The sequence below is a fragment of the Neoarius graeffei genome, chromosome 17, assembly GCF_027579695.1.
Source record: "Neoarius graeffei isolate fNeoGra1 chromosome 17, fNeoGra1.pri, whole genome shotgun sequence".
NCBI classification, from domain to species: Eukaryota; Metazoa; Chordata; class Actinopteri; order Siluriformes; family Ariidae; genus Neoarius; species Neoarius graeffei.
In genome coordinates, this window is record NC_083585.1 from 1,213,275 (window position 1) to 1,237,701 (window position 24,427).

The following is a 24,427-nucleotide window of genomic DNA, read 5'->3' on the forward strand; positions in this document are numbered from 1 at the left end:
TTTGATTTTTCTTGGAAGAACTGGAAAAAGCAGCCAATAAGGTCACTTGTTCCAGAAGCAGCAATCTAGAAGATCCTAGAAGGTGTGGCAGTGTACCTGAAAACAGAGAAAATCAGTGGCTTTATTCAACATGAAAGTAGTTTTCCTCCGCCAATTAAACACTGATGTGTTTTGTAACATCTCATCTCATTATCTCTAGCCGCTTTATCCTTCTACAGGGTCGCAGGCAAGCTGGAGCCTATCCCAGCTGACTACGGGCGAAAGGCGGGGTACACCCTGGACAAGTCGCCAGGTCATCACAGGGCTGACACATAGACACAGACAATCATTCACACTCACACCTATGGTCAATTTAGAGTCACCAGTTAACCTAACCTGCATGTCTTTGGACTGTGGGGGAAACCAGAGCACCCGGAGGAAACCCATGCGGACACGGGGAGAACATGCAAACTCCGCACAGAAAGGCCCTCGCCGGCCCCGGGGCTCGAACCCAGGACCTTCTTGCTGTGAGGCGACAGCGCTAACCACTACACCACCGTGCCACCTGTTTTGTAACATGATGCATATTATTTATAAAATGGGAGACAAGGTGCAGATGTGATATTGTACAAGACAGTACAAGACAGCCTTACAAGACAGTGTAAACTGGACAGATTGCCTGCTTGCCAGTTTTTAACACAGCCTGGATGAAGACACCTTGGAGCTGGAACAAAGACAAGAACACGTGAATTTGGTGAAGACATATATTTTATATAAAGTAGTAGGTCTCTATAGGAATGGAGCTAACGGATCCAAAGCTACATTAAGTATGAGTTTTTGCACTCATTTCTAAGTCTCACATTTTTAAAAACTGTACACTGAGACACGACTATTTGTATTGTGGATCCCTTGTTTTTTAGTCAGTCATGGAACCCTTATTCAGCTCCAAGAAGAGAAAAAGAGGAAGGGATATTGACTTCAAGAAGTGCTTCATATGTCAACGAGGCTGTGGAAGGAACAAGAATGACAAAACTTTACGTTAAGCAAGTGAATCAGGAATGATGACTTTAAAGACCAAAGCTGAAGAACACATAAGATATAAAGATGAGGAATATTTTGAGTTTTTTGAATATTTACAAAAGCACATGAATCTGGACCCCAATAGCATCAAGTGGCATAAAACATGCTATTCTCAATTCACAAATGCAACAGAAATAACAAGACTGAAAAAGCGGTTTGAAGCAACAAGGTCAAAACCCATGGTGAATGTGAATGGTCCACCAACTGCATAAACAATTGTGACCCTGAGGATGAGTAGAGTATCTAGCTAAGAACATGCTCTTGGGTCAGTGATAATTAAGTGTTAACTGTATAAAATGTACATTACTGAAGCTGTTTAAAAGCATATATTAGTGTTATTAATCTTCAGCCCTGTTAATATTGAAGACATTGCTATGATGTTCACAATAAACATTTCATACTTTGCAGAAATAAATGTTCTTGTATGTTCCTTAATTCTTAATTGGTGTCAATACTGTTAATGTCACAAGTAAATTTATTAGCTGTTGAAATGTGTTTAAACAACAAAATTCTTTATCTCTTTAAAAAATTAATTTCATAATATCGTTCTTGGGCGGCACGGTGGTGTAGTGGTTAGCGCTGTCGCCTCACAGCAAGAAGGTCTGGGTTTGAGCCCCGTGGCTGGCGAGGGCCTTTCTGTGTGGAGTTTGCATGTTCTCCCCGTGTCCGCGTGGGTTTCCTCCGGGTGCTCCGGTTTCCCCCACAGTCCAAAGACATGCAGGTTAGGTTAACTGGTGACTCTAAATTGACCGTAGGTGTGAATGGTTGTCTGTGTCTATGTGTCAGCCCTGTGATGACCTGGCGACTTGTCCAGGGTGTACCCCGCCTTTCGCCTGTGGTCAGCTGGGATAGGCTCCAGCTTGCCTGCGACCCTGTAGAAGGATAAAGCGGCTAGAGATAATGAGATGAGATGAGATACAGTATCGTTCTTCAGCAGCCATATTGGAATACTAACATGGCTGACATTTCATGAAAATGTAAAAACTGTACAATTTTGTCCTCTGTACAAGAAGGATTGTGTTTTGCAGCATATTAATTGTTCTTCATTGCTCCCAAGATCCTATTTTATTAAATATCTATGGCAGTTTCCAAAATGGCTGCCAAAGCAGGGTCATAGGCATTTTCAAAGATGCCAACCACCCTATTTCTACTTGTTAGGACCCCTTCTGACTAAAAAAAAACAGTTGGCAGCTTTTACCCCTAGATGAGCATGAAAGTGTTATGGAGTGCCCTATTGAGAAATAACCACCAGACTATGTGTTAGCGGAGCTCTGGCCCGCATGAGGGGAGCCCCATAGACATAGAGTGTGGATACATAAAGAAACCCATTGAGTTGTTTTCTGATGGTTTCGGTCCTGTGTGTTCCTGCCACCACAGGAAACCCAACAACTAGTGAAGTGAAGTGTGAAGTAGAGTAGTAGTCGGGACAGTATAGTAGTGAGTAACTTGTCGCTGTTGTCGCCCGAGGTCACTGTGTGTCGTGTACTCGCGTACCTGCCATCACAGGCAACCCAATGATGGCGGGAAAATCTCCATGCACGATGTGCGCACGTCATGCTTGAATTTTTATTTGTAATTTTTTTTAAATAATTCTCGATATAAAACAAAAAAGGCTGGCTATGACATAAGAAAATTCTACAACCCAGAAACAGCTGGGAGCTCTGCTTTTAGGCAGTGCCTCAATCTATATATTAGTATTACCAAGACCAGCAGCTGTTTTTTCTCTCACTTTAATGAAATACTCCAGAAAATGTCTGTTATAAAATAAACAACCAAAAATACCGTATTTTGAATTGACTGTGAGATTACACTGCAGACTTTCAGTTTGAAATTGTGTGTATTTAGAGGAGGGTTTCTCTTTCTATCTGCTCAACCCTCTCCCTCTCTCGCTACACATGCGACTCCTGAGATACCAGTGACCCCGTCTTGCCACCATCGCCTTCTGGCTCGATCCTTCAGGATAAATTCTATATATTATATGTAAAATTTATATCTGGAATTTATATATTTCTGTAAAGCTGCTTTGTGACGATGTCCACTGTTAAAAGCATTTTACAGGTAAAATTTAATTTAATTGTATTTTATTGTCATTCTTCTTCCCACCATCCATTTTTATCTGTGCAAAATGGGGCAAAGTGGTAGGGATGAGTGAAAGAAAATAGATAGATAGATAGATAGATAGATAGATAGATAGATAGATAGATAGATAGATACTGTATATAATAACTTCAGTGTGTTAAAGTCTTTCTCCTTTCTACACAAAATGGCATAGTCCGTTATCTTACTGTGGGCCAAGTACTAGGATCCTGCATCCCCCCCCCCCCCAGAGATATAGACTTCTATCATTATATAAATAATACTTTTCACAATTATACAGGCTCGATCTGTTCTTCAGTCATACATACATAGTACATTTATATTCACCGATCAGCCATAACATTAACACCACTGGCAGGTGAAGTGAACTACATTGATTATCTCGTTACAGTGGCACCTGTCAAGAAGTGGGAAATATTAGGCAACAAGTGAACAGTCAGTTCTCAAAGCATTATTGCCAACTTAGTGACTTTTAAAAAAAAAAAATACTAGCGACAAATCTTGTGAGTTTTTGGACAAATCTTTGCTACTTTCGATAGACGATATCTTTGTCTCCAGAGGATTAAAAGGTTTATTCACTCCAGGGCAGATGAGGCCGAATCATCCCTGACTGAAAACGAAACATCCTTCTTGTGGTTGGTTTCCCAGGCAGACAGAGGCTGTGCACTGTGGGAGAGAAAGAATAAGGAAAACACCTTGTCTCTTCAAACTTTCTCTCTGAGTAATCATTTTATATGGAAATATAGTAACTATCACTGCACAGTTGTTTTCTTTAAAATTATGTGTATGCTGATTTTGTCAGATGACACTGAGGTTATAAAATAGGAATTTTCTCGGTGCAGAGCAGCAGCGTGAAAATGGCTCGGATGTGACTGCTGGTGAACATGTTGTTTTAATGGGCCACGTTTTAGTCACTGTTTCATACTCGTTCCATTCTCTGATAACAGAAACAGAAAAAAAATATAAATGAGAACAGCTTTATTGGGAATTAGGCTGTATTAAAATCATGTCTGTCGCCAGCTATAAGGTCACTGAGGTCTGGACCTCAGTAATTTTTTTTAGAACTAAAAAAATAAAAAATAAAAAAAAGTTTAAACATAAAGACAACTGGATAAAAAGCAGACTTCTCTGATAAGATGACTGCATACGTCTGCTCACCAGCCATCATCACATGGTCCCCCTTGAAGTCATTTTTTTATTGATTTTGTCAACTGTGCATTGATAGAGACTTGAATGCAAAGTGTTTTGTGGAAATTGCACACCAAAGACACCTTCAGGTTCTCAGTAATCTCACTGATCTTCAAACTGTCCAAATGGGGCCTTTCTCACCAGCAGAAAGTGGTCTTCAGGTGATGAAGACCACTCACCACTGAAGACTTGCTCACCTTCTGGTATCAAGGTCCTCAATATCCCCTCTTTTGTCTGGATCACCTTTCTCCATTCAAAGTGTCCCTTACAGGCCCCAGTGAGGATTGAACTCACGACCTCTGGTTTACGAGACCAGCACTCTTACCACTGAGCTATGGAGCCCTGACTTTCACAGCAGCTGAAGATTGGGGCCACAGCAGAACCTTGAAGCCCCTGTGTCAATCCTCAAAACAGCCCACAGAAACTGCTGTAACACCACTCACAACTTTAGTTCCTAGCTGCAGTTAGCTTGTTTACTATTTGCCTCGCAAAAAATGGACACACATTTTAAATAATGTGGTGTGTCAATCATAGAGTGGGCTGTGGGCTGTACATTCTGGCTACTTTCTCATTTTATGCCGCTTTTCCACTACAAACGCGGCTGAGCCGTGCCGTGCTGAGTCGAGCTGAGTCAAGCTGAGCGGGGCTGTTGGAGTTGCATTTCGACTACAACCGCGCTGAACCGTGCTGGCTGGAAGTGGGTGGACACATTGGGTGGAGTTAGCGAAAGTGGGTGGACGTCACGTGATGTCGTTAAGCAGTGCAAACAGTGACATCAGTGAGCTTTTAAGCGGTAGTCTCACGACCCGGATAGTAAACAATAAACATGGAGGACATGGAGTCGTTAGTGTTGCTGGTCTTGGTGCTGTGGCTTGTTGTCACCGACAATGCCAACAGATACTGGCAAGAGCGTATAGATGAGGCGAGGCGCATAAGGCTTCAGAAATTCTCGTAGTTCGTAATTATTCTTCTTCCGGGTTTGCGGTGTTTACAGATCCCAGCGCGCTCGTGGGGCGTGTGTGGGCATGTGAGGACACTCCTCCTCACCAATCAGTGCACAGGGGAGTGTCTGCTCACGCCCCCAGCCTCACTCGGCACGGTTTGGCTCGCTTCAGCCCCACTCCAAAATGGTGCGAGTTTTAGGGGCTAAGCAGGGCTGAAGCGAGCCGAGTCGTGCTGTTTTTTGGTAGTCGAAATGCGAGCCATGTCGGGCTGAAGTGAGCTGAAGCGAGCTGAAGTGAGCTGAAAAAGGGTAGTGGAAAAGGGCCATAAGCTAACAAAAAACACTGGACAGGCCAAGCCCTCAAGAAACATGGTTATAAGCACCATGAGTGACTTCACTGACCTTTAGGCTCTTCATGTGGGGCCATCCTCAGCAGCAGCCAGTGGTTTTCAGGTGATGAGAACTCCAACCAAAAAAAGCTGACCAGTGTTTTTCGTTCTTTTAATATGATAATTTCATTTAGGAACTGCTCTGCATACCAGACATCACTCAAATCCTTCTATGTGAATCTGATGAGCATGCAGTTGAGACAACCTGGACATGTTAGCTCAGATGCTACAAACAAAGACTTCAGAAATACCACTGAGATTTGAATTCAAATCAGTGGAGTCAAAGGCCAGATTGCTAACCATTACACCATGGAACCAAGACATAGATATAAGATTGTTTTCAGGACCAAATTACTGGCATCGACCTGGCAAAAAAAAAAATCAAACCTGCCCTTGGGCAAAGGCTGAGACGTACACAACCCACACTCCTCAATGCCAAAACCCAGAATTGAAGCAGGGACCTTTAGTCTAATGCTTTCCCTACTGAGCTATTTCAGCAAGCCCACTATGAGTAGGTCATGTTGCCATCCAAGCAGTTGGATACAACATTTGGTCCTTGTCAAATATATGCAGCAAGCAGAATTTTTTTTTTGAGATCACATTGCATCACATAGCAGGCATTTTACACAAGTGCAAAAGTCAGGTACAAGAAGTGCTGAACTTCTAGAAGACAACTTGTAAGCACTTACATTCAAACTACACTAAATATGCTACAATTAGGGTAACAGCCAGAGAAACGTTGCAGTGCTCACAGGAGACACAAAATTCAAATACACAGATGAGACTGCCTCAAGGAGAAGCACTTATGAATCTCTTAAAAATCAGTGCTCTTCTTTGAATTAAGAACAACTTTATTCATCACACGCTTGTGAAATTCCTCTCTGCAGTTAACCCATCCGAAGCAGTGAACACAAACCTGAGCAATGAGCACACACACAGAGCAGTGGGCAGCCATGCTAACAGCACCCAGGGAGCAGTTGGGAGTTAGGTGCCTTGCTCAAGGGCACCTCAGCCCACGGCCATCCCATATTAATCTAAGTGCATGTCTTTGAACTGTGGGGGAAGCCAGAGCACCCTGAGAACCCATACAGAACATGCAAAATCCACACAGAAGGGCCCCCACCAGCCACAAACCCAGAACCTTCTTGCTATGAGGCAACTGTGCTAACCACTTACACCACAATTAATCTAACTGTGCTTCATTTTGAAAGTAACTTTACTTTAATCAACTATAAAATGTATCTTGAGTTGCTTGAATCACTCAAAAATAGAGTATTTTCACATGTCGTCATCAAACTGAAAGTCAGCCATATTGGAGGCATTGGATACATCAAATCACAAAATGTTGATTTTAACTTTGGCTAGGCTGCGGTTAAACCTTTCTTCAAAATACCTTGCGTATGGGTTTGGTGTATCACAAGACAAATAGCATGTGTAAGGTGTGATGGAGTGCCTGTCACTACAGTTGAGTATGTGCTCTAACTGCCATATCAATGAGCCTGGCACTTTGGTCAGGTTAGCCATAGAGATTTTCTGAAGAAAGCAAAAGTAACATGAACCTGCTTTCCTCCACACATCTCATGCAACCATCTCAAATGTTGAGCAGGATCCTGCAGACATGAAAAGTCAAACCTTTGAAAGATATAATGAAATTCCAGTAGCACATAAGCACTTTTGTGTGGGTCGTCTAGGTTTGTCTGGTATGAGTTTTGCTTCGCTTGTGAGAGGTCCAAGTTTGAAATCCTGGATAAGCCCAGGGTTGACCTTAAATTGTTCACCTGTTAGAAAAAAAAAAAAAAGGAATGCTGGCTGCATCATTCTTAAAGTGCTAGTCTCATGAAAATTACATCATAAACTCTCTGGCTTTCTGTGTGTGATGTGCTCAAATAGGCTGCAAACTTATAGGGCCAGTGGCGCAATGGATAACGCGTCTGACTACGGATCAGAAGATTCTAGGTTCAACTCCTGGCTGGCTTGAAAATTTTAAAGGGTTGTGTAGTGGTTCGCACTGTTGCCTCACAGCAAGAAGGTTCTGGGTTCAGTGGCTGGTGGGGGCCTTTCTGTGTGGAGCATGTTCTCCCCATGTCTGCATGGGTTTCCTTGAGGTGCTCTGGTTTCCCCCACAGTCCAAAGACATGCAGTTAGGCTAATGTGGAGTGCCCTTGAGCAAGGTACCTAACCCCGACTGCTCCCCGGGAACTGCTTTTTGTACAACAGTAGACACAGATGCTCCAGCTGTTTTGGCTATAGCACACTTGGATGAAATGCCAAAAGGAGAAAAGAGTGGTTGTTGAGAGAGTTTATTGTGTTTCCAGGCAGTGTTTGACAGAAGATGGATATGATGTGTTAATAGTAGCTGAAGATACAGTATTAATTGAACAGCGCATATTTTGCTCATGTTGTGAGAGAATCTCTTTCAGAGCCTATAAATACAGAAAAAGTTTTGTGTAGCTTCCAGTAGCCTGAATGACCATGCTGCTCCACAATGTGAGTGGTCAGATGGTTTCACTCCAAACAGCGCTCCAAACATGATTTACCGAGGCTAGTGGAGCTCGTGGACATATTGCTTCTAAATTGTTGTAAACAACCCTAAAGATGCTGAGTGTCAAGCATTTGGGTGTAAAATAAACCTGATCACTGATCATTTTATGTGACATGCTTTTGTTTTTATTCACGGAGAAAAGAGATCTTTTTAGACAGCAAGAATCACACTGCGATGACAACAGGATTGTTTATTAGTATCTGTGTCAGTACTTAACGTGTTATCGAGCCGAGTAGATTTAAGAAGAAGAAGCCATTATTTGTTACGTGTACACTCAAGTACAGACTGAAGCACACGGTAAAATTTCTCCTGTGCATTTAACCAGTCTGAAGCAGTGGACACACACAAGTGAGCATTGAGAACACACACATACCCACAGCAGTGGCCAGCTATGCTACAGCACTCAAGGAGCAGTTGGGGGTTAGCCTAGTAAACTAGATCCACCCGCCTAGTGGCCAAAAATATTTTTGCCTACGAGTGGGTCTAGCCTCGGACCATATCAACAACACACCCCGGGCATCAAATCGTGCCCGCCAATCACAACGCAAGGTTTTTGTTTGGATTCTTTGGGCGGGCTTTTGCAGGAGTGACGACAAGGCTGTGCGATGCTGGAGAAAGCACAACAGGAAAGATGGCTACGGCTATTGAACAGCGCTCTTTTGACTCTGCTTTGGAATCAGTTTTAGACGAATTAGACTTGGAGTTTTCATTGAAACATGAGCAGGAAGAGGCTCTCCGCTCATTCCTTTTCAAGAAGGACATTTCACTGTCACATTTAGTCTGGCTTGCCAGGCTACTCCCCCACTGCTTTCTGTCACTCTGACTACGTCACAGTCACTGTTGCGCTGATTGGTCAGAGCGTTGGCCTATACGCACAGAGACAGTTTGAAAGACAACGGGTTGTTCCTACCCACACCCTTCGGAAATGTCTACGACCGAGACCAGACTAAATATTCACATTTAGTCTGGCTTGCCAGGCTAGTTGGGGGTAAGGTGTCTTGCTCAGGGGCACCTCAGCCCAACCTCAGGCCATGGCTCCTATATACCTAACCACATTTCTTTGAACTGTGGGGGAAACCAGAGAACCTGGAGGAAACCCACACAGACACAGGGAGATCATGCAACCTCCACACAGAAAGGCCCCTGTCAGCCGCTGGGTTCAAACCCAGGAACTTCTTGCTGTGAGGAGACAGTGATAACCACTACACCACTGTGCCACCCTTAACATTGAAACATCAAAACAAAAAATGTTAGGAACATGTAACATCACCTTGTTAACATGCATACCAGTGGCGGCTGGTAGTCTTTCAAACAGGGGAGGCTGGTCGGTTACGATATTTCCAGATTTTAAAAGAAAAAACACATCAATTTTGCCCAGATCAGCCTCTGATCTGGCTGATTGTTGGCAGGGTCACAAACTGTGAAATAACAGGTTCTTTTGGCCCATTAGCCTACTGTCCAATATACATGATGGTGGTGTTGGAGGGGGGGTATATTTTAACATTTTATATTTTAAAATTGTGGCATGTGGTTTAAAAATTGATCATTATTGAAAGCAGCTCTTTGTCAGGAACCTCAGCAGTAACAGCAGAGTGTTCTGGAATAGGCACAAGCACTGACCTTGGGGAGCCAAACATAGAGCACATTTCATTCAGTGACACTTTCCCTATGTTTTACTTATTTTGACTGAGAAATGTTTTATTGACAATTTTGATAACCCTTCACTTGTAATCCAGGTCTGTAGTGTGAAATGTTCTCGGCTGTGTTTTTGTTTAAAAATGTTTTCCAAATTGTAGCTGTGTTTAATTAATATCCAGAAAAATATATATTCCAATATAATATACTCAGCATAAACATTTTAAATAGATTCTATATTTTTGGTCCATCCATGACATATTACTAAAGTAGCCTATTTACTGTTGTTGATGTAGGTCACTTGCTGTTAGCCAATTCACTTTCTCGTACCAGGAGAGCTGAAAGGAACGAGTATTATTCCCTACCTTTTTCACCAAGTCAATTTGAGGCGTTGGTCTACCCTGCTCTTTAATTTTAATTTTTTCCTCGAAAGGAAGACTGGCAAATGGCTTCGCCAAAATTAAATCAGCAATGCTTGGCATCCGTGCGCAGCTTTCTTGCTAGCTGACTAGCCCCCTCAAGTTCAAGTTCAGTCACTCAAATAAACGAAATTTCTGGAACTAAGATAGCAAACTTGACAACACTATATTTACACTTTATTTACAATGAAAATATATACAAACTAAAAAAGCTGGTAGAAACCGTATGTAATGAATGAAATCGAAATGTAAGCTGATCTCTTACAATACACCACAGCACTTGTGAATCTGCATGGGACTGAACTGAGATTCACCGCTGCCTGTCTATATTTGAAACGAGCTGTCAATCAAAGAAACTATCCGGCCACTTTCACCAATCACCAGTCTCCTCGCAGAACGTTTTGCCATGTCCCTCCCACTGTGAGGCTGGGAGTCCGTGGGGCGGGCGTTTTCGCAGTATTTGTCCAATAACCGTCTTGCAATTTGATACTGAAAAGCGCATAGCTCCCAAATGCCATTGAAGTCCACTGAGGGTGGGAGTCCGTGGGGCGGGCGTTTTCACAGTATTTGTCCAATAATCGTCTTGCATTTTGATATTGAAAAGCGCATAGCTCCCAAATGCCACTGAAGTCCACTGAGGCTGGGCTGCATCATGCTGTCACGAGGGGGAAAAACTCACGCACACATTAGGCGAACTGGGGAAAGTTATAACGGAATGATTTTGCACTGTAGCTGGGTTGAGCACATATATTTCTATGATTCTGGATCTGAAATAGCAATGTTATAAAGTCAGCTATAACATAAGCCTAGCGCAATTCATCCTACACGATGTTCGTCATTTTTAGAGGAGGCTGAGCCTCCCTCGTTGTCTTAGAGCAATCGCCCATCGTAGGTACAGCCGATATAGGACTACAAATCCCATCAACCAACTTCCGCAATGGACTATGTCATGCTGGGGCGGGATCACCTACGTCACATCCTCCATGACCCTATAAGTGACTCAGTAAACTTCCGTTCTATCTCTTTGGCTCTGTGAACTTCGTCTACAGACATAAAGAGGCACTCTCTCCAGACTGTTCGAAATCACGACTTCTGCCTGGCAAGAAGGAAGATTCAGCGCGTTTTTTGTTTACCACTGGCCACGGTAAAACTACTTAAATCGCACTATTTCACTCAGATTGAGTTACAACCGGTTTTTACTTTATTTGTTCACTATAAGTAACATTACGACTGCCTCCCAAAGCAGTTAATTAGAAGTTAGAAGTGGCCAGATTCCTTCTGACTTAATCGCTGTGCACATTATTGAGCAGAGACTTTTCTTCACGAACTACAAAGCATCAGACCAAGAATTCTCTGCTTCTTCACGGAAGCGACTCACATGCTCCTGTGGACTCCAAAAGTTTCGGAACATTTCTGCATTCCTACATAGGAGCAAAATTACTGGAAGTAAGACTGGCATTTTGGGAAAAACTAGTCTTAGGAATTAGCTTTATGAAGCAGTGTGAATTTAAACTCAGGAATGGTTTAATTGTGCACACTGTAGATACTCAGATCATTGTTCTATGTGTCCTCTCAGTTGTTTTTAATAGATAGGTTGTTGCATGCTCTATCCCTATCCTTCCTAACACTTTTAATTTCATTATTACACATATTTGGATCTCATCAAGGTTTCAGTGGATTTAGTAATGTTATAAGCTAGTGGGTTAGCTGCCACGGCTAATTCTTTTTGTCTCAAGGCAAGCCACGAGGTAGTCTCACCTCCCCCAACACATAGATAAAATTCCAATCCCTGAAACACACACACACCTTTCTCTCCCTCACACACACATAGACACACCTTAGATAACATTCCAAGGCCTGATTTATTTCAAACTTTACAGTGCATTCTCCCGCACTCACATTCAAACCCTCTTTGTCTCCTCATTCCCATACTGCGCAGTCGCGTACGGGACACCCCCCCTTTTGCTCTCTCTCCCCTTGCACACACACACACAGAGACACACATTCACACACACGCTCATCACGTATATGACCATATTGTACATAATGTATTCAACTGCTATTATTCAATTTTTATCATTGCTATAATAAATTCAGTTAATTGTTAAACTGTGTCTGTTGTTGTACTAATATTTTTGAAGTCACACAATCTCAAAGAACTCCAAAGTGTACATGAGTGCTATTGCCTGTCTATGTAATACGGTAAGTAATACATTAGTGCTGCATCGGTAGTGATCATAATAATTTGGAATATACCATAATCTAGCTGTTTGGTAATTTATTATTAAATGCCAAAATTAATGGTATTATTAATGAGACTGATTCAATGAGACTGATTCAATGGTATGAGTCAATGAGACTGATTCAATGAGACTGATTCAATGAGACTGATTCAATGAGATTAATCGCTTAAGACCAATTGCACCTACAGGCATCTTTTTCGGATGCCTCCTGGACGCCTCCCTGGGGAGGTGTTCCAGGCATGTCCCCCCGGGAGGAGGCCCCGGGGAAGACCCAGGACACGATGGAGGGATTATGTGTCTCAGCTGGCCTGGGAACGCCTCGGTGTTCTTCCCGAGGAGCTGGCCGAGGTGTATGGGGAAAGGGAAGTTTGGGCTTCCATGCTTAGACTTCTGCCTCTGCGACCTGGCCCAAGATAAAGCGGAAGAAGACGAGACGAGACAAGATGATATAGTCATAGAGAATTGATATCTGAATAGTTTAGTAATAAGTAATACACAGTGTATGTATGTATGTGTGTGTATATATATATATATATATATATATATATATATATATATATATATATATATATATATATATAAGGAAGCTCGATAATCAATTTATATTGACTAAAGTAGAGGGGTGGGATTAAATAAGTTTTTAATTCAGCCCACTCCATTTCGGACATGTAAACTCAAAACTGCTTAGTGCGTCCTTGTTTGTATTTTTGTCTTGTTTTCTTTTGATTTTGATATATTATTATTCCCTATATTATTTAAGGTTTATTTTCTAATTTAGTGGCTTTTTACGTGTTCTTGTTGCAAATGCTGTTTTGTTTTTCTTGTTATCTGCTTATTTATTCATTGTTTGTTTACATGTTTGAAATAAACTATCATCATCACTGCAACCGCACTTGCTAATTGACACGGTCGCCAAAAGTGCTTGCTGTTTTTGCGACCACGCCCCCAGAGTGAATATTCATGAGCGAATTGGGCGTGGTGTTTTGCCCAGTGGAAACCTACAGTAACCCTTTGTGTACCGCGCACGGGGCGGGATTTTTTTTCTTCAAACAGAAATATTGGTAGGGACACGCCCACACCGCCCACACCCAATTCTACACCTGTGTTGTTGAGCATGGAGAAAACCAGAAAATAGGGAAAAAGTTAGGGCAGGCAAAATAAAGATTTTTTTTCTTTCTTTTTTAAAATAAGGTAACTATTCCTAAATCTACTATAATACCATATGAGAGTATAGAATAAAAGGACCAAATTCCTATTTTTATTCTCTACTCTAAAAAACCCATTTATCAACTTCATTTAAAGAGTGTGTCAAATAAGAAAAAAAAAATTTCCTAGAACAAAGATAGAGGTACTGCAACATCAGGTTGGCATATGGAGCTGAAAGCGTAAACTCCTATCCCAGCTCCTTGTTCTAAAAAAAACCTGCTGGATATAACACTCTCATTTAGAGAACAAATCAGATATTAAATTGATTAGAATAGATACTACACTTTATCCTAGTCAAAATGCGGAGAAATGATAATTTACTGCAGCTAATGGCTTTAAATATACCACTTCCACATATTAAAATCCAGAAAGATAAACACAGCTAGACTCCGCCCCCAACAGCTGGATCCTTGTGGGGTGTGTGGGAGATGCTTCAATGCAAAAAGATCAACAGTTCTAACATTTATTGATGAAAAATGTTCAGCTCCGCCACAGCAAAGCCTACAAAAATATGTTGAACTCATTAGCATTTCTCTCCACGGAAATCTTTAGTAAAAGGCGAAATATTTATGTGTCAATGAAGAGAAATCTGAGCAAGGGCAGCTGGTGCATAAGGGCGATTGGGAGACGCACTGCCAAAATGAAAAAAAAAGGTTTTTTTTTAAACAAACTTTCACCAGCGCTGCTCTAGGCCATTTTAATCTGTCTCTGGGTATCATTGTCCAATCAGCGTGCTCTTGCTTCTAGAGTACCGCCCCTTTTGGGGCGATTTCAGTCACGTTGAAAATCGCCCAAGAGTTCACTGATAGAGTCCCATGTTAATATATTTTTTTTCTCCTAACTGACACTTCAATGCAATCTCTATGGGTTCCGGGGGGGCTTGCCCTAACGTGCTTACGTCACTGCGAAGTGCAGCAAAGTTGCGTTCGATCCGCTCAGTTTCTGAGGTGAGATGGATGCAGAAAGCAATTCAGTGCGGTCCTTAAAAGAAGTTCCATTTAGTCAGTGATCAAATCGAGCTAAATTGGCAACAAAACAAGCTGGACCCCCTCGACCAAATCTAAACATAAAACAAATTTCGACAAAGGGGGGGGGAAATCGTATACTTGAGGTTTTACTTCAACATGGTCCCAGCGCAAATCCTGGCGAGCTGGCTGCGAGGACGCCTCAGCGGTTTTCTGCTCCCCCTGCTTACTTTTCCACCCTGGAGGGGCTCCACGGACAACACTGCTTCGACGGTCACTGGAGTTTCGGACATGCATCATTTGTTGGAGAAAATAGAAAAACATGAGTCATCAAAGATTCACATGGGCAGCTGCCTGAAATTTTCAGCTTTTGGGAGAGTGAACATCGCTACACAACTGGCTGAGGGCTACAGGCTAGCAGTTCGCCGCCACAACGATGAGGTGAACAAGAACAGGCACATATTAAACCGGCTCATCCAATGCGTGAAATTTTGTGGAGTGTTCGAGTTAGCTCTAAGAGGCAAAGACACCGTGGTGTTTTTCTGGGTTTGGTTGACTTCGTGACACACACTCAGTCACAGAATCAGTTCACTGTTGATGTTTTCAATGTGCATTTTTATATTTGCCACACTTTGCTCTGAGAGTTAGCACTTTGGTAATATCCTTGGTAAATACCAGTAATTGCAAGATCTAAAGATCCACTCGTGCTAACTAGGTCAATTTACTTCAGTCCTGTGGACATTTATGGTCCGTGTAGACATAACAGGGGAAAATTGCCCCCCCTGAAAAAAAATTCAGGAGCCGCCACTGAACCTGAGCTACACTTAACACTGGATCAGGTTAGTGACACTGTATTGGAGGTTCAGAAAGCTGGTATAGGGTAAGGTGGCCTGGGCCAATCTCTTACACCTTTACAGCTTTATTAGCCATTGCACACAGCCAGAGAAATGTCTGACCAACAAGCTTTTTTGAAAGATCGATCGATCGATCGATAGATAGATAAGCAAGTGGGGTGGGGGGGTGTTGAATTTTGAAAAGCAACAGTTGAGTGCTGTGTGATCTGTCCAATATCACAGATGTAGGCCTATAAATTAAATATGAAAACATCAGCTGGAGTTTGATTATTGACAGGAACGCTGTTGACCACAGCAGTAAGTGCTTGCCATACCACATTTTTTATCGATAAGTGAGGGTTATTGCGTCATCCTCGTTAGTATAGTGGACAGTATCTCCGCCTGTCATGTGGAAAACCTGGGTCTGATTCCCTGACAGGGAGGCTTTAAAAATTTATTAACTTGGGCAGCAGGGGGATGGAGTGGTTGTTGCTTGTGAGTTCTTGCTGCTGAGGAAGGTTCAGATTCTTCAAAACCTGTTGCTCTCAAGTCTCTATCATTGAGCCTTTGATACCATTAACAAAAAGGATTCTTCTCATGCTGCACATATGCATTTGTAAATTCCCAGTTACAAAATTCCAATTTTTGACTATATAGCACTAGGAAACTCAGGACAAGAAATCTATGAGATGTACACAGAAAAAGCATGAGGTTGAGAAAATTGCAAGTTAAAAAAGACAAGAAGGCATAGTCATCTACAGTGGTGCTTGAAAGTTTGTGAACCCTTTAGAATTTTCTACACTTCTGCATAAATATGACCTAAAACAACATCAGATTTTCACACAAGTCCTAAAAGTAGATAAAGAGAACACAGTTAAACAAATGAGACAAAAATATTATACTTGGTCATTTATTTATTGAGGAAAATGATCCAATATTACATATCTGTGAGTGGCAAAAGTATGTGAAACTTTGCTTTCAGTATCTGGTGTTTGTGCAGCAATAACTGCAACCGGTAACTGTTGATCAGTCCTGCACACCGGCTTGGAGGAATTTTAGCCCATTCCCCCATACAGAACAGCTTCAACTCTGGGATGCTGGTGGGTTTCCTCACATGAACTGCTTGCTTCAGGTCCTTCCACAACATTTTGATTGGATTAAGATCAGAACATTGATTTGGCCATTCCAAAACATGAACTTTATTCTTCTTTAACCATTCTTTGGTAGAACGACTTGTGTGCTTAGGGTTGTTGTCTTGCTGCATGACCCACCTTCTCTTGAGATTCAGTTCATGGACAGATGTCCTGACATTTTCCTTTAGAATTTGCTGGTATAATTCAGAATTCATTGTTCCATCAATGATGGCAAGCCGTCCTGGCCCAGATGCAGCAAAACAGGCCCAAACCATGATACTACCACCACCATGTTTCACAGATGGGATAAGGTTCTTATGCTGGAATGCAGTGTTTTCCTTTCTCCAAACATAACGCTTCTCATTTAAACCAAAAAGTTCTATTTTGGTCTCATCCATCCACAAAACACTTTTCCATTAGCCTTCTGGCTTGTCCACGTGATCTTTAGCAAACTGCAGATGAGCAGCAATGTTCTTTTTGGAGAGCAGTGGCTTTCTCATTGCAACCCTGCCATGCACACCATTGTTGTTCAGTGTTCTCCTGATGGTGGACTCATGAACATTAATATTAGCCAATGTGAGTGAGGCCTTCAGTTGCTTAGAAGTTACCCTGGGGTCCTTTGTGACCTCGACGACTATTACACGCCTTGCTCTTGGAGTGATCTATGTTGGTCGCCCACTCCTGGGGAGGGTAACGATGGTTTTGAATTTCCTCCATTTGTACACAATCTGTCTGACTGTGGATTGGTGGAGTCCAAACTCTTTAGAGATGGTTTTGTAACCTTTTCCAGTCTGATGAGCATCAACAACGCTTTTTCTGAGGTCCTCAGAAATCTCCTTTGTTCGTGCCATGATACACTTCCACAAACATGTGTTGTGAAGATCAGACTTTGATAGATCCCTGTTCTTTAAATAAAACAGGGTGCCCACTCACACTTGATTGTCATCCCATTGATTGAAAACGCCTGACTCTAACTTCACCTTCAGAAGTATGCAAATTCTCAAGGCACCCCCATATAAAATATATGCAGTCATGCTGACCCCGGCAGTGATGTTGTGACATGGGAAAGGGGGCTGTGAGACAAATTTTGATGATGCGGCAATGATCTGCATTAGTGTAACTATCATTTTTTGGAATTTTAATTCATTTTATTTATTTCAATGTTAGAATAATTTTTTGATGGCACCCCTAATAAAGCCAGACCACACCCCGGTTGAGAAAGGCTGTATTAGACCAGTGCTCTCACCACTGAGCTATGGAGCCCCTGTGCTGACCCTCAAAATGGCCCACAGAACCTACTGGAACATCACTCACAACTTTAGTTCCTAACTGCAGTTAGCTTCTGTTTACTATTTGCCTAAAAAAAAAAAGGACACACATTTTAAATAATGCAGTGTGTCAATTGTAGAGTGGGCTATGGACTGTACATTCTGGCTACTTTCTCAAGTATTTTTCAAACTTGTACATAAATAGATTTTGACTTAGTTTCTAAGAGCAATGTTTGTTTCCGGAGCATATATCCAAAACTATTCATGATATGGATTTGAAACTTGGTATACATATTAAGAAGGTGATGTCGATGTGCCTTTTCATACTAAGAAATTTGAGAAATTTTAATTTTTCATGTTTCCATGGAAACAATTTCAGACTTAGTTTCTCAGGTTAGTCTGAGGGGGAGATTTTGTTTCCGGAGCAGAACGTGAAAATTATGAGTGGTATGGACTTGAAAGTAAGTGTCTGACTACTTGAATAGTTTGCTATGATCATATAGTGGTTAGTGCTCTGCGGTGTGACCGCAGCAACCCTGGTTCGAATCTGGGTCATGGCAAAGGAAAAAAAGCTACTTGAAGAGGCCTAATTTTGGGTTTACTGTCATTAGTCATTTGCACTGTTAGAGTTGATTTGTTTTTATTTATTTATTTGTCTTCCGTTCAATACTGACACTTTTGCACAGTTTTTATCTTCATTTATCACAATTCTTGATTTTAGCACTATTAATGCACAGGCACATGTACAAAGTGCATATTTAGGTTTTTTTATTGTTACATTTTTATCTGTATAATGTAAAGTCAGCTTGTTCTTTTTTTTATTCTATTTTATGTTGCACAGTGTGTCTTTTTCTCTTCACATGTTTGATAACTTGCTGCTGCAACAAAAATTTCCAGCTTGGGAGCTATCTATCTATCTTCGTGATTACACAGCCTGATAATTACAATTCATTTTTTTATACCCCCACTCCAAAGAAGGGGGGATATACTGGGTTACCTCTGTCCGTCCGTCTGTATCTCTGTCCATCCGAAACACCCTTTTTCTCAGCAACCACAAATCATAGCCACTTAGTACCAAACTTCAGCTTGGGGTTTTATATCGTGTATACCGTTTTCAGGTCTGTCCCACATCGACTATCTGTTTACCAAATGAATGTATTTACGAAACATATAGGGTGGATTTACAAAATTTTCGAAACACACTTCTCAGCAACTACAAATCACAACTGTTTGATATTTGGTACTGAGCTTCAGCTGGGGGTTCTATACTGTGTATACCGTTTTCAGGTCTGTCGCACATCGACTATCTGTTTACCGACTGAATGTATTTATGAAATATATAGGGTGAATTTAGATGCTATTTCAAGAAGCAAAATGCTATTTCAAAATGACAGTTTACCAGGATGCTATTTGAAATACCTGGGGAGAACACTGCTCTTTACTTACTTGTGTCAGGGTTAATTATTTGTTGAAGTCAACATTCATAATAAGTGTCCTATTCCTTCAATTGCTTGTATTCTGATATAAGCGAGAGCGAGGGGATACGTAAGTGAGCAGTAGCTCACAGCTGATATTGTTTTGTAATTCATTTCTTCAAATCGTCATAAATATGTATCACGATTTATCATTGCAATATATCATTACATGCTGAGTAAATATTATCATAAATAATGTTACACATGCAAACATTCGTATAAAAGCACACCCATTTGATCTATATAGGCCTTTAAAAGTGGGTGACTGGGAATATCGTGTGCTGGATATTGGATATACACGTGTGGAGTGTAACGAGAGAAGAGCAGGGCTCACCGACTCCACAGCCACACTGGGGGCGAGCCTCTCATCGATCTCCTTCAGCTTGTCAGCAAACAGCTGTCTGTCCTCTGTGGCGATGATGGCCTCTACAGGTGTGCCCAAAACCTTCACACCGTACTGCTGCAGTACGCCAATCTGAAACAGCACCACTCCTACCACTACTCCTAAGCAGGGGCGCAGATAGGATTTTTGAACTGGGGGGGACTGAGCTGTCAGCAAATGATTCCATTTTGTGTATGCATGTATGGGTGCGTGTGTGTATATGTGTATATATATATATATATATATATATATATATATATATATATATATACACTACCGTTCAAAAGTTTGGGGTCACTTTGAAATGTCCTTATTTTTGAAAGAAAAGCACTGTTCTTTTCAATGAAGATCACTTTAAACTAATCAGAAATCCACTCTATACATTGCTAATGTGGTAAATGACTATTCTAGCTGCAAATGTGTGGTTTTTGGTGCAATATCTCCATAGGTGTATAGAGGCCCATTTCCAGCAACTCTCACTCCAGTGTTCTAATGGTACAATGTGTTTGCTCATTGCCTCAGAAGGCTAATGGATGATTAGAAAACCCTTGTACAATCATGTTAGCACAGCTGAAAACAGTTGAGCTCTTTAGAGAAGCTATAAAACTGACCTTCCTTTGAGCAGATTGAGTTTCTGGAGCATCACATTTGTGGGGTCGATTAAATGCTCAAAATGGCCAGAAAAATGTCTTGACTATATTTTCTATTCATTTTACAACTTATGGTGGGAAATAAAAGTGTGACTTTTCATGGAAAACACAAAATTGTCTGGGTGACCCCAAACTTTTGAACGGTAGTGTGTATACATGTTATTTCACCTCCCTCACTGCCATCACCAGGAACTACCTGCAGGCCAGGACAATGATAACATTTTAACATAGCCTAAATCCAAAGTTTACACATTATCACCACGCACAGAAATTGCAAAACTAGTTTTAAAACCGCTAAGTTCCAACTGTTAACCATAGCGAGAGGCTGGGCTACGTGTGTGTGTGTGTGTAAAGTGTAAACCAGTGCATCCTGACTTTCTAACTCTGCCTGTGTGTTGCGTGAGCGGCAGTCAGTCAACAACTCTTCGCAAAGTTTCCTTATGAAACAATATGCTCGCTGAAATTATGGCAGGGAACGCCAGATTAAACATTAAACCTGCCTTCTGAGCACTGTATCTACAGGCTGCCACCGAAAGAAGGAGGCTCCCAGAAAGGCATCTCTACTCCGTACGATTTTACTTTCACTACGACATTACTTTGAACAGACTATCAAAAAATTGCAAGGTGATATGATAAAGTAAGGCACAGTTTACTTACAGTCGTTTTTTTTTTTGAAAAAACGATGCAATCGTTTTCTGCCTTTTGGCACCCTTCATCATGCCGTGTTGGGGTCCTGAACTAGGAGGCGCTGTCCCCGATATGCCTGTCAAACTTGTAACCATAGCAACCAAGCTCGAGCTCGCAACCTGTGCAGTCTGCGCAGTTGCAACTATGTCTGTACTGCTGCTGTGCACCTCAATAAACTTAAACTTACTCTTTTGATTTTTCCCTGAGGTTTGCCTTATGCAAAGAAAGACAGTATAGACGTTTTTTCCTCCCTATAAGTGGGGGGGACCGAACGAGGTGAATTTAAATCCGGGTGGGACGAATTCCCCCCTCTATCTGCGCCCGTGCTCCTAAGTATCTAGAGCTGCGGCTACAATCATCGACACCTTAATGATCTTTTGGCCATTGCAAAAGTAGAAGAGACTTTCAATACGTAAATTGTGCATGAATAGTCACTCAAACTTCCACTGGAAAAAAATAAGTTGATTCCCGATTACTTAGCGTGTCAGATGATGTTACACCGTTCCACAGTTATCGACACCGTTCCACAATTATTGACATCGAGATGAGAATTTTTTTTTAATGGTATGTGGAATTAAGTTAACAAAACAGTTTTTATTTAATTTTTTTATATAGACTTGCATTAAGTCCAAAATATGTTTTATATAAATATATCGAAGTCAGTGCTTAGGTAAATGAGGAAGTAATCCTAATGGTTGTAAACAAATGAACTGATAATGTTTAACCTGTGTCAGAAAATCTTTTTGTTCCACTTTCTACCCACTTTCTAAGTACTTTTGTACATTAAATTTTGTTAAATCACTCATTGTTTTTGCATTAATTTCTAGGTTTGTAGTTTACCAATAAATGTCAACAGGCAATTGATATTATAACCACATGAAAATCCAGGTAAAAGGTCGCATGTCAGTTCTCGAACCAAAACTTTATATTTCTATATCTAAAAATATAAAATGTCTGATATTGTAATATATGGTAGATATTTACAACAAACTGCGAAAAAAAATTCTAAATGGAATAGAAAAACCTGAATATTTCAAGCATGTAATTTATAATACATATATATATATATATATATATATATATATATATATATATATATATATATATATATATACTAAGAATTTGATTTTGGTCTAATTCTATTTATTTCAATCAGATTCCAAATACTCTCTAAGCATTCCATTCTGTTATGAATCAGGAAAAAATTATGATAAATCACAGCACTTATATATTTTTTAAAGTACTTCATCTGCTTCAACAATGCTACACAAAGATCGATCCATAACAGTTGTAAATGTCACTTAATTCCACAGGGTGTCGATAATGGTGGACACCGGTGAAAGTGATCATGATGATCAACACCCCACATGACTTCTCAAACGCGTGATAAGATACAAAATGCCGACTGTCAAATGAAAGAGTAAGAAACAAAGTAGGTTTCGACCAGGATATCATGAAATATCGGTGAATTTGATAAGTAAAAACATGTCCATGATCTTTCCACCATACTTACATGTGATGAGAGCATTCGGGTTTTCCTCAACTTGCTGATCGTGCTAAAAAAAATCCATCTCAGGTAACGAGCTGTGTCATCAGACGACAGGATCAAAGGGCGAGGGGTGTCTTCCGGTTGATTTATTAATCAATAAAAACTGTTGTAACTGAAACTCACCTTTGTAAAATTGTTTTCAATTGGTAAATCTGAAAAGGTGTCAGTAATTATGTACTGTGGATAATTGTAGCTGCCACTCTATATCTACACATGTAGAGATATAATTCAGAACAGGTCTCACCACAGTTGAGTGCCGTTTGTCCGCCCATGGAGAGCAGGATGCCATCCGGACTCTTGGCTTTGACCACCTCCATCACAAATTGGGGTGTTATGGCCAAGAAGTAGACTGTGCCTGCCTGCTTGGTTCCCACATAGTTAGTCTGCACCAAGGCGCTGGTCGGGTTCATCAGCACCGTCTTCAGGTTCTCCTCCTGCACACAGTGCAACATGGTGGATATTTACTCTGTTCCAGTGCAACAGGTCTAATTAGCTAAAAGCTGCATTTCCTCCACAAACTCCATCATGGCAATAAAAGATCATACTAGCATCAAATCTAAAATTCTAATTCTCGCTAGTGTGCAAAGTCAGCTTAGACAGCATTTACTGATATGCTGCTCTGATGAGCTCCGAAGGTGAGCTATCACAGATTCCTTTCAGTTTGCTTGCCTTTATGTCTGGAATTGCCGACTGACCTCTGTATCTCCAACTCACATTTTTCAACAGGGTTGTCATATTCCCACCATCCACTATGAAATTCTAACTCTCGCTTATGTGCAAAGTCAGCTTAGACAGCATTTACAAACTGAAAATACAATGCTTACCTGCTTGTATTCTTAAACCTGCTGGTGAAGAGCAAGCTGCTGTGCTGAAAAGGCACTTTTCACCACCTTCCACCCAACTGCTCTCATTGAACAATGAAGCAACAAATGCTTCCTGAGGCATGCCCCAAAAGTGTGAGAAGCATGCCAGGGACTCCATGTGAGGAGATTGGGTTGTTTTAGTGGCAAAACACTTGAAGCTTACCACCTGGTATTCATGCAAATGGGAGTCAGAATACACTCCCCCAGAACAAAAGTCCGCTTCTGAGCAGTCGCCTACTTGAAAATAAACAAACAACCAATGGAAACTCAGGCATGGTTCCAGAGAGCAATAAGCAGGCCAGGAAGGGCGGGGGCAGGGGGGCTTGTGGTTGTTAGTTGGACAAACCCTGAAACACAGCAGGGGAATTGTCTCAAGTGGTAGAGTGCTTGCTTAGCATGTAAGAGGTAGTGGGATGGATGCCCATGTTCTCCAAAACACCAATTGCCACCTTACTTGCATATTACAGAGAAAAACTTTCTTGTCATCTTGCAAACCATCTGAATCATCTGCACTTTCAGCCAAGTCAAGATCAAATTTCTTTTGCCACATTCAAAGCAGCACATCTGTAAAAACAGCCACTATTTGGATTAAACCCACAACCTTGGCACTGTTTGTAACAATGACCAAATCAACTAACTGCACACTACTTTTCTGCTGATATGCTCCTCTAATGAGCTCCGAAGGTGAGATATCACAGAATCCTTTCAGTTTGCTTGGCTTTATTTCTTGAATTGCTGACTGACCTCAGTATCTTCAAATCACATTTTTCAACAGGCTTGTCATATTCCCACCATCCACTATGAAATTCTAACTCTCACTCGAGTGCAAAGCCAGCTGAGACAGCTTTTACAAACTGAAAATATGATGCTGACCTGCTTGTATTCTTAAACCTGCTGGTGA

At 41.2% G+C, this 24,427-nt stretch overlaps 1 protein-coding gene and 4 non-coding genes across 5 annotated transcripts; 1 reads left to right on the top strand and 4 right to left on the bottom strand.

Annotated features, from left to right (window-relative positions):
• Positions 1 to 628: 628 nt before the first annotated feature.
• Positions 629 to 23,115, bottom strand: LOC132864545 (carbamoyl-phosphate synthase [ammonia], mitochondrial-like). The gene is made up of 3 exons (XM_060897988.1): positions 22,908 to 23,115; positions 19,730 to 19,887; positions 629 to 703 (listed from the first exon to the last, which is right to left on the bottom strand). The coding sequence occupies exons 1-3, from the start codon at positions 23,113 to 23,115 to the stop codon at positions 629 to 631; spliced, it is 441 nt and encodes a 146-aa protein (XP_060753971.1).
• trnat-cgu (transfer RNA threonine (anticodon CGU)) lies at positions 4,614 to 4,686 on the bottom strand. Its single transcript has one exon. It is a non-coding gene; the product is annotated as a tRNA-Thr (tRNA).
• On the top strand, positions 7,581 to 7,653 carry trnar-acg (transfer RNA arginine (anticodon ACG)). Its single transcript has one exon. It is a non-coding gene; the product is annotated as a tRNA-Arg (tRNA).
• Positions 13,842 to 14,035, bottom strand: LOC132865117 (U2 spliceosomal RNA). Its single transcript, XR_009650291.1, has one exon. It is a non-coding gene; the product is annotated as a U2 spliceosomal RNA (small nuclear RNA).
• On the bottom strand, positions 14,204 to 14,318 carry LOC132865125 (U5 spliceosomal RNA). Its single transcript, XR_009650295.1, has one exon. It is a non-coding gene; the product is annotated as a U5 spliceosomal RNA (small nuclear RNA).
• Positions 23,116 to 24,427: the final 1,312 nt, after the last annotated feature.